The 11,522-nt window shown below is 36.7% G+C and overlaps 1 protein-coding gene across 1 annotated transcript in view; it reads left to right on the top strand.

The window, feature by feature from the left end:
- Positions 1 to 395: 395 nt before the first annotated feature.
- Positions 396 to 11,522, top strand: part of Ipo9 (Importin 9) — a 358,080-nt gene continuing 346,953 nt past the window's right edge. The window contains exon 1 of the mRNA XM_090372279.1: positions 396 to 531. Coding sequence (XP_090228405.1) covers positions 396 to 531 — 136 coding nt within the window. The remainder of the gene's footprint in view (positions 532 to 11,522) is intronic.

The following is an 11,522-nucleotide window of genomic DNA, read 5'->3' as shown; positions in this document are numbered from 1 at the left end:
GATTTATTCGCTAATTAGGAAATTACTGAATTAAATCTCCTACCTAAATTTTTGGAAACACATTTTTTATTACTGACCCCTGTTCTTGGCAAATTTGATTTGGAGGAGGAGGGATAACCCATCTGAAATTGAACTTTATAGTTAGTTGCAGATCCGAATGTTCATTCAGCAAGCAGTTGTGTACACACACACACGCCAAAGAAATATTCATTAGAGTACTTGAGCAGCGGCATCATCTCTTTGTCGCACTATCCACCTATCGATTCTCTATTAACTATGACCTAATCCACAACTTTTATTTTATTTTATTTCTTTTATTTTTTGTGGTTAACAATCCCTATTTTCCTTTTTAAAAACCGTCTTATTCCCGCCAAATTTGAGTCTTCATTTATAAAATGGCGGCCCCCGTTGGTGAGGTGAGCAGGACTTTGAAAGAAGCATTATTTGAAACTTTAGTTTCCATTTTGTCACCAATTCATGATGCGCGTGCAAGTGCTGAAGAACAGTTGAAAGTACTAGAAGTTACGGATGGTCAGTATTTAAAATTTAACCTTGATTGCGATTTTTATGCATTTGTTTTTGATTAGTTTCGGTTGGCGATAGTAAGTGTTACCGGATATGTTCGACAGCGTGTGTAGTCAATTACTGACTTTCTCAGAAATAAAACAAATAAATAAATAAACATATAAAAAACGATCAGTGGTGCCCATTCATTTATGTGTAATGAGATAGTTTTTTTTTTTTTTTGTTATGTTGGGGTGATTTAAGTCCATTAGAATGATGTTTATTTATTTAATGCTTTTCACGCAGAACATAAAGCATTAGACATGCAGTGGTGGTGGTGGTGGTGTCATCTCATGTTATTATTTATTTATTATTGTTAGCTTTATGGTGCACGGAGGCCTGAGGCTGCACCAGCCAAAAAAAAAAAAAAAAAAAAAAAAAATCCTGAGTTAGCCAGAGAGGGAGAAGGGAATCACCAAGAAAGAGAAGAATGATGATATCCAGCTCAGGACCCTAGGTGTGCCTAGCCCATACACACCACATAAATTTAACCTCTGGGGTTAAATTTATGAGTTGTCAAAAAAAATAAAAATAAATAAATAATAGTAATAATGAAATAAGTGACTGATGATGTTTGATAACATACAACCAGTCCTCAAATCCCATAATATAATGTGAAGAAATTAAGTGTATTTAAAAAAATCTGAATTACCCTGAGAGAGCAAGCAAGCAAGCAAGAATCATAAATAGAAGGGAATTGCAAAGAAAGAGAAGGATGATGATATCTAGCTCAGGACCTTGGGTGTGTGCCAAGCTCATACTCACCAGATGTGAGTCCCTGGGGTAAAATCAGCTAGGAAATGCTCAAAATACCTCATTTGTCAACCATACAGACATTATTCTGAAGAATGATGTTTATATGGCTGCTGTTGGATGTAAGTATTCCTAAAAAAATAGCATTAGCATAAAGACACAGTCCCGTCCATAGTTTGGGGAGGACTGTGTCATTATGTTGATGCCTAATTTTACTTGTTATGCGTTTGAAATATGAAGCCATGCTTTCTTGCTTCATTTTCACAACCACTCTATTGCTAGGAAGGATGTTAGATATAAAAATAGTTAATTATTGCTATTTGAAATTACAGTTAATGTACCATTAGCAATAGTGGTATGTTATGGCAGAGGGAACTTATATTAAGTGTAAGTCACTGCTAATTTTTGAATTTTGGGATATTTGTGAGTGAGGTTGAAAGAAAGTCCAGATATAGTAATAGAGGTATGTGATGCAAGAAAGCAAGCATATGAGCTTATGTAGCATCAGGCAAAAAAAAAAAAAAAAAAAAAAAAAATTCACACAACCATTCCCTCTAAAAGTTTGTCCAGTTCCTCCTTGAATTTATTTAAGCTATCAACTTCCACAGCAACAGATGGAAGTTTGTTCCAGCAATTAACCACCCGCTGGCTAAAGGCAAATTTCCGCACATCTATTCTACAACTGTCTTTCCTCAATTTGAATTTATTGCTATGCCCCATTAGGTTTGTAATCTGAGCCTTATACACCTCAATCAGATCACCTCTCAGGTGCTTAGTCTCCAGTCGCTGAAATTTACAGAACTTAAGCCTCTCTTGGTAAGAGTATTCCTTCATTCCTCTCACCAATCTTGTTGCCCTTCTCTGTACACTCTCAAGGAAATCCTCATTCTTCCTAAAATGAGGCCTCCAGACCTGTATGCAGTACTCAAAGCGTGGCCTGACCATTGCCTTATACAAAGGGATAATCACCTCCTTTATCATGCTAGCAAAATTCCTGTACATCATTGAAAAAACCCCATGACCTGCCCTGGCAGCCTGTCTGCATTGCTCAGAAAACTTCATATCTGCCTGCACAATTACTCCCAGGTCTTTTTCATTTTCTACCACCTTAAGTGTATCACACAGTTGGTACGTTTCTCTGGGGTTACTTCTACCTGTGTGCAGTACTTTGCATTTGTTAATGTTGCCACTTCTCAGTGCATTTGCCAAAATTTTCTAGATCCTGTTGCAGTAACACACTGTCATTACTGTTATTAACAACCCTGCCAACCTTTGTATCATCTGCAAACTTTGACACTAAGCCCAATATACCTTCATCAATATCATTGATAAATATGCAAAACAACAGTGGGCCCAACACTAAACCCTGTGAAACTCCACTGATAACATTAGTACACGAAGAGCAGCATCCATTGACTATCACCCTCTGTCTTCTCCCACTGAACCACTCTTTTATCCATTGTAGCAACTTACCGTTAATACCATACTGCTCCAATTTGTACAGTAGTCTTCCATGCGCAACAGTGTCAAAAGCTTTCCTGAAATCCAAGTATATGATATCAAAATTATTTTTTGCATCCAGTTCCTTTGTAACCACAGTGTACAATCAAATTTGTCAGACAAGACTTTTCTTTAACAGACCCATGCTGTCTGAATTATTGGTGCAGTCTTGTTTAGATGATCCTGCAATGCATTGCATATGTTTCGATGTTTAACTTCTGATAAAGAAGGAACAACAGATAATACCTAGCACCACCATAATGCCGTGTATTGCAAATTGTACAGAGCAATTTTCCATACATAGTTGCCAGAAAAAATTGACTAGCTGGTATTGATGATAAGTGATGCTCATAAATTTTTAATTACAGTCACTTATATACATGCAAATCAATATACCTATGCATGTTGGCTGTTAGTTGTATTGCCTTATCCTGTCGGCTCCAGATGCTACTTGATAATCATTTTGGTTTTTGCTATTTTTTTGTGGTGTTTTTACCTTTAATTTTCCATTTTTTAGGGTGGGTATAAATTTTGATATAGGACAAGAAATATTTTATATTTAAACTTAAAAAAATATAAAGCCTCATTGTACTCTTCAGTACATTTCAATAAAATTCTAAAGGATTGCTCAGTACTGCTAAATTTTTAATTGAAATTTGTTAGTGGGAACAGAGCCACAGTCAAAACATTCTGTGGTAGGTTTACACCCACTCATTCACTGATTTTTTTTTTTTTTTTTAAATGTTTTGCTATGCTTCCTTGTATACATTGGATAATTTGGGAAACTTGTGCTCAGTACCTTTTCCCGCAACTGAGGTCATTTTCTGGCCTGGAATACATAAAACCACCACAGATTTTGATTTCTTATCACATTGTGCCACTGAAGTTTAATTTTTATTCTTTTTATTTTTTTTAAAAGAGAACTGCTGCTATTATTGGTATTAGTGGTGGTAATGATGCAAAAAAAGCAACCTTATACAGCATCAGCTAAAAGGAAAAAAAAAAAAAAAAAAACACCTTCCAACAAATTTTCTAGTTTTTTCTTGAATTTATTCAAACACCCATTTCCACAACAACAGATTTAAGTTTGTTCCAACAATCAATCACCTGTCTGGCTGAAGGCAAACTTCCACACCTCTATCCTGCAACTGTCCTTTCTCAGTTTCAATTTATGTCTCTCATGTGTAGGCTGAGCAAAAGAAAGAATGCCATCCGCATTGAACTTGCTTAATTCATTCAATATATACCTTAAACACCTGAATCAGATCACCTCACAGGTGCATAGTCTCCAGATGCTGCAATTTGCAGAATTGAAGCACTTCTTGGTAAGACCATCCTTTTGTACAGAGAAGGGAAATGGGACCAATCTCATTTCCCTTCTCTGTACCCATTCCAGAAACTCTACATCCTTCTTAAAATGAGATTTCCAGACTTGTATGCAGTACTCAAGCTGTAGCCTGACCATTGCCTTATACAATGGAATAATCACCTCTATATCCCTGTTGGCAAAATTCCTGAATATCATTGGAAAAACTCCATTAGCTGCTCTGACAGCCTGCCTGCATTGCTTAGAGAACTTCATATCTGACTGCACAATTATCCAGGCACCTCTGTAGCCAAGTGGGCAGGAGCGGCAGTGCGTAGCACACGCTTCTTGATTAGACTGGGATTCGAGCCCGTGACCACCGCATATCCCCGGAGCAATATGGCCTTAGTTGCTAATGCTCCTAAAAAAACCAAATAACAACAGCACAGTTATCACCAGACTTTCCACTACCCTGCATGTAGTACCACACAGTCAACAAGTTACTCTGAGATTGCTGCTCATATGGTACTTTGCATTTGTCAATGTTAAACTTCCATTGCAATTTCTCAGTCCATTTCTCTAATTTTTTTAGATCTTGTGGTAGCTTACTTCGATTACTGTCATTAACCACCCTGCAAACCTTTGTGTCATCTGCAAAATGGACATTAAGTTTGATATATCTTTATTAATATCATTAATAAATAATATAGAAAATAACAATGGGCTCAGCACTGAACTGAGGGGGCCTACACTAATATCATTTATCCATGAGGTGCAGTTTCCATTAATAACCGCTCTGTCTTCTCCCACTTTATCTAGAGGAGTACTAACTTGCCCTTAATGCCACACACCTCCAATTTGTACAGCAGTCTTTTGTGTGCAACAGTATCAAAAGCTTTCCTGAAATCTAAGTATATGATATCAAATTTATTTTTTGCATCCAGTTCCTTTGTTACCACAATTATATTATCCAATAAGATTGGTCAGGCAAGATCGCCCCTTAAAAAAAAATCCATCCTGTGTGACTGCAGCATAATTCCATTCCTGTCAAGATGGTTCTGCATTACTTCTTTAACCAGTGCATTCATGTAATTCCTTGGAACAGAAGTTAAACTAACAGGTTTGTAATTTCTCATGTCACCTTTTGATTTCCCCTTTGTGAAATGGGGTATATTTGCACATCTCTAGTCCATTCCAGAATCCAAAGATGTTCTCACAGTTATGGCTTAGCATTTGCTTACCTCCTTTGCTGCCTTCCTTAACACATTTGCTGCTACTTATATTTTCGAGGGTCTTTTTTGGGTGCTTTGGGGTACTTCTCTGAGGCACTGCATTTTTAGTAAATGGGAAGGATTTCATCTCTGAAGAATCATCATTCTACTAATGTTGGCATTTGTTGTTTGTGTTCTAACATCAACAAATGCACTTGAATGAGATGCAGAATCTGCACCACTTGAATAGATTTGAATAGGTTTAAGTATCAGACGACATATTATAAAGAGCTGATTCATTGTCATCAGCTTCAACATGCTGTCATCCCTGTACCTCTTTAGTCCTGATGTTCCAGGCTATGGATCTGTTATAACAGTGTTTTTCAACTGGGGTGCCGTGGCACCTTAGGGTGCTGCAACAACATTTCAGGAGTGCCACATAATTTAGATTTAAGTTACTTAAACTTATTTTTTAAAAATTTATATATTTATTTCATTATAAAAAAGGTGTACAGTATCTTTAATTTTTTAGTGATCTATAATTGTTCATTTAGTACCTCTATATAAAGAATAAAGAATAAAATACAGTATTAGATATATACTCTATATATATATATATATATATATACACATACATACAGAGAGAGAATCAGATCTAACAGGCAGAAAATTGAGTAGGGATGCCACAAAATAAAATAAATTACTTAGGGTGTTATTATTAAAAAAAGGTCTAAAACCACTGTATTATAACGACCCTTTAGAGTAAAATTTTAGTGGAAAATACTCTTTACACAAAATTTTATCAATACGCACACTAAAGATGATCTTTTGTTTTTCATAAAATAAAGAATTAAAATTCAGCAAGCATAATCCTCTAAAGATTTTTGCCTTTATTTCTCGTGCAAAATAGAGAACTACATAAAATAACTTCAGCATAAGCAAAGAATATGTGAAACTGTGAACCAAGTATACAGCTTTTATAGTGCTCTCTGGAGAGTGCAATTGATGCTAAGCAAAATTCTAGCCGTAATGCGATAACACATGATTCAGTCAGTTGATCAGTATTGTTCAATTACTCATTTTATGTGTCTTTCCTTTTACAATGCTGATTTATTAACTGCAATTGAATAGATGCGCATAGTTGTGTTAAGGTACAAAAATTGCAGTTCATTTTGATTCTAGTTTGTGTTCCAGCAGTGAACATGTTAATATAATTGGATAGTCCCATCCATCCCAGGTTCTTTTTTATGTTCAGCTTCAACAATTTCTCTTCCACTTTCCTTTCAGTTATCATAGTCATTTAGTTGCCTGTTAGACTTTGAACTTCTGGCATTCCCTCCCCTAAAGAATTCCTCATGTGTGAATGTAGTTTGAAAATACCTATTCAGTTTGTCAGCAACCTGAGCAAGGTCATCGACAGTTAAACCACAACCATCAAGTGGTGTAATTTTGATTTAACACTTTCCTTCTACTTTTAATATTTGTAAGAAAGTCTTTGTTGCTTTTCCTTGCATTCTTTGCCAGAGATGTCTCATGAGCTGTCTTAGTTAGCCTAACATCCTTTGACTTGATTATAGAACAGTCTCGTTTATATCTTCCATAGACTTCTGCATCACCTGATAATTTCTATGCATTCCATGCGTTTTTCTTCTCTGCCATAAGTCTTATCTGTTCATCTGCCATCCATTTAGGTCTAAGCCTAGAACTGTATTTCTTAGTTGGTATGAAAAGCCTAGTACCTTCTACAGTTACTTCCTTGAATGCTTCCCATTTAGAATTTGCTCTTGGTAACATCATCAGTCAGTCTCACTGCATAGAATTTAAAAACTGCCTGAAAATTACTGTGGTCATCCTTAAAAGCAAAATCCTTTCCCTTTACCCCTGACAGTAGTTATGGCTTTAATTATATTTGTACACTGTGATCACTGCACTGCCACCCAGTGTGTCTTTTACCTGCAGATTCTTAATGCATGAAGGATAACCAGATCAACAGTATTACTTCCTCTAGTCACCTCTCTAACATGCTGCTGTAGAAAAGTCATCCATTAAATATCAAAAAGGTCTTGCTAGTGTGCGAGTGACTAATCCACAAATTCCAGTCAACGCCTGGAAATTTAAAAATTCTCCCATTATAAGACATTCTGATCTACTAGCATACTCTCTTTCTCTCTTAGTTGTTTAGTAAAGTCATCACAGTCATTAAGTCTATAGCACACTCCTACTCTCATTTTTGTTTTCCCAGTGCTTATGTCACACTGAACTGACTCAACATTTCATTGGTCACCCTTGTTAACTGGATGCACTGCTGTAGATTCAATATGCTTAACTAAGAACATAACCCCCTCCTAAAAGCTTTTCTGAAATCTAAGTACATGTATATGATATCAAAATTATTTTTTGCATCCGGTTTCTTTGTCACTGTGTAGCAGTATCCAATCAGATTGGTCAGATAAGGTTGCCCCTTAAATTCATGCTGAGCACAATACAATTGCATTCCAGTTTAGATGATCATGCATTACTTCTTTAAAAAGTGACTCCATTATTTTCCGTGGAACCAAAGTCAAGCTAACTAGTCTGTAATTGCATCATATCAACCTTTGATCCTTCTTTGTGAATTGTGAATACATTCACTTATCTTCAGTTGACAGTAACCTCTTCCGAATCAAGGATGTTCTCATAATTATGGCTAAGGGTTTGCTTACCTCCTTTGCTGCTAACTTTAATATGATTTTATATTTATTTATTTATTTATTGTACTAGGCAGTTCCAGCCAGTTTTCCTGGCAACCCCCCCCCATTTACAATACTGTACAGATTATTTACTTACAGATAATTGACTACTGACTTACTGCCATTAATTAATTTTAAGTTTAATGTGATGTCCATATAGGGAGAAACTTTTTAATAAATGAAATGTAATCTATATAGCTGAACTTCATGCCATGGAGGTATTCACATCAGTAAATTGTAGTTCAAAGATGAATATAGATCTACTCCAAGTACATTGTTTTTGTGATCCTTCAAATACAGTATACTTAGTTAGATGTTGACGTTTTTTCCAATGACAATTAACCTCTCCACATGTAGTTGTGTAATCCTCATGGAGCATGCTGACTTGAATGACCACTCAGTGATAATATATACACTGAAGCACCTATCCTCATCAAGTACATTGACTTGAAAGAGCACGTGAAGTGGAAGTGGTTTTTTTTTTTTTTTTTTGGCTGATGCTGCATAAGCTTGCTTTCTTGCATCAAATGCCTATGCTAATGCTAAATGTAGGCATACTAGGGGTGAACTGGCCTATTTGTACTAGCCCTCTTGAAACATTAATGATTGTCTACCAGTTGCCAAAACTTGTGCGTTTAGCATAAGGAACTGCATTACACAGCTTTTGTCTGCGGCACAAGAAACCACTTTACAGTAATCTAAAGATCAGCTACTGAAGCAGCTCTTCTGAGGATACTATGTTGTAGGAAGTAGTTCTTCTGAGGATACTGTGTTGTAGGAACTGTTCACGCTTTGAAAACATCAAAATTTTAATTTCGATATGATGTAGCCAGAGGACCAGCTCATGCAACAAGGATCGTTCAAGAAAATGTTCTTGGAAAGGAGCTATTCACTGCATGGTGGAATTAGTTCACAATATATGTTGCAAGAATCTTGCTTTCTAGGATACAGTAAAGGATTGCCTCCACAAGGATACAGTGAAATAAAGTAAAAAAAAGTAAAGTGCAGCCATTATCAACCCACTGCAGGGTGGAAGCCTCCTCAACAATTCATGCTGAGGGAAATGGACCATAATCTGCCACGCTGGTCCAGTGCGGGTTGGCAGATCGACCGTATTCAGCAGGCAGGGGCTTGAACCCCGGTCTACTCAAAGAGCGTGTGCTACTGCACTCCCGCTCCTGCCCACTCGGCTACGGAGGTGAAATACTTACCTCCAAATGAAGATGTTGGTTTTACATGAGTGTCACCCGTGGGTAAATTGCATCTTCTTTATTGCTTGCTGCAGTTGAAGGAAACATTCTACTTGTATCCCTTTGAGTTACGAAAAGCTGGTATGTGTTATGAAAATATGCAGTGCAGTACATGGAAATGCAGGGATCATCTTATGCCATTGCTGTTTCGCTGTAAGTAATGTCTGCATTTGTGTGTTTTCACTGGATAAACTACTCACTATTAATTGGAACAGTACCATGGATCCTATGTTACTGTTGGCTGCAGAAAAATTCCATTCCAATGTGGACTGTTTAATCCGTTCACCTGAACACGTATTTTGTGCAGATTGTTCCATCAGCATTGTTCTTGCTCCATTTGTAGCAGAACTTGACTTCTCTCTAAAACGTGTACTGCAAATTTTGAAAAGCCCAAAAGTCTGTCCTTGTCTTCAGTAAAAGGGCTTCACATCCAGGAATCAATGCTTGCACGTTATGTGCTCTATCAATCAGTTCCTCTTTTAGATCTCAGTACTCATGGCACCTATACAGAAGATATATCCTGTCTTCTTTTTCTCCACAAGTACACCACGAACATGCTGAAATCTCTAATTCATTTAATTTTCCAAAGAAGAATGTGTCCTGTAATTAGGAATGCTGAATGGAGGTTTGAATAAAACTAACTTAGCATACCTTCCAAAACTGTTTAATGTTTGGAAGAAACCTTTTTTTTTTTTATTATTATTATTACTAGCTACATGGTGCAAGGAAGCCTGAGGCTTATGCTGCACCAGCCAAAAAATTCCAAGTTACTCGAGAGAGAGAGAGAGAGAGAGAGAGAGAGAGAGAGAGAATGTCAAAAATAGAAGGAAATCACCAAGAAAGAGAAGAATGATGATATCCAGCTCTGGACCTTGGGTGTGCCAAGCCCATACTCACCAGATGTGAGCCCCTGGGGTTACTCTATAGGAAGACAAGAGATCTGATCTGATCTGAAGACAAGACATATAGAAGATGGCTATATATCAGGTCTATTACATACCAATTCTGATGTATGCATCTGAAACTTGGACTAAGCGGAAAAAGGATGAAAGCAGAATTCAGGGGGTAGAAATGAGATTTGTGAGGAGCATAGCCAGAATTTTGATTATTAAACCCTTGGTGTTCCCTCCATCTTATCATTTGTCAACAAGAAGAGTCCCCAACTGTTTCTTCTATTCATTATAACCACTACCACAACAAATCTCAGATATCCACTTATATGGCTCTCTACACTGCAAATAGAAGCACATTGACTTAAATATGAAGTTCAGTTCAGATCAGATCCCATCCCTCCCACATGCCTTTTTTTTTTTTTTTTTTACATTTAGCTTCAACACTTTCTCTTCCACTTTCTTCTCAGTTATACCAAAACCATTCAGCTCCCATTTAGAATTTGATATACTTCTGGTATCAGCTTCCCTAAAAAAATTCGTCATGTGTGAATGTAGATGCAAAATAGATATTCAGTTTGTTGGCAACTTAAGCAAGTTCATCAAAGTTCACAGCTTCCTTCATATCTAGTGGAGCAATGTGATTCATTATCTTCCTTCTAGTGTTTACATAAGTAAACAAGTCTTTGCTGTTTCTCTTTGCATTCTTTGCAGGGACCTCTCATAATCTGTCTTAGCTTGCCTAACCTCCTTCAGATTTGATTGTAGACTAATTTATATCTACTGTAGCCTTCTGTATCACCTGATAATTTATATGCAGTAATGAGCCATCATTGAATTTTTCACAATGGACCTATGCATTCTTCTTCAATTCTGCAGGTCTCATCGGTACATCTGACAACCATTTAGGTCTAATCCATGAACAGTATCTCTTAATTGGTGTGAAAAGCTCAGCAGTTTTTATGATTACATCCCCGAATGCTTCCCATTTAGAATTAGCTGGGATAACTTCATCATTTGGCCCCACTGCAGTCACCTTTACGAAAGCAAAATCCCTCCCTTTGTTCTCAACAGTAGTTTACATCTTTAAGTAAATCCCACATCACTACACTGATCACTGCCACTAGTGGGTCTTTTATCTGCAGATTCTTATTATGATTATTATAGTATCTTCTTATCATGACTGTAATATATTAATTGTACAGAGCGAGTGTTGCATTGACCAGAGGAAACAATTCAGTAAGAAATATTCAAAACTGGCTGCATTATAAGTATTAACTCCTTTTCTGTGTTCAGTATTATATGTGATTACTCAACAC

Source organism: Mastigoproctus giganteus, chromosome 4 (genome assembly GCF_048544385.1).
Source record: "Mastigoproctus giganteus isolate SK-2022 chromosome 4, ASM4854438v1, whole genome shotgun sequence".
Taxonomy (NCBI): domain Eukaryota; kingdom Metazoa; phylum Arthropoda; class Arachnida; order Uropygi; family Thelyphonidae; genus Mastigoproctus; species Mastigoproctus giganteus.
Note: the sequence above shows the minus strand (reverse complement) of the source record. Positions and strands in the feature narration are given on the sequence as shown.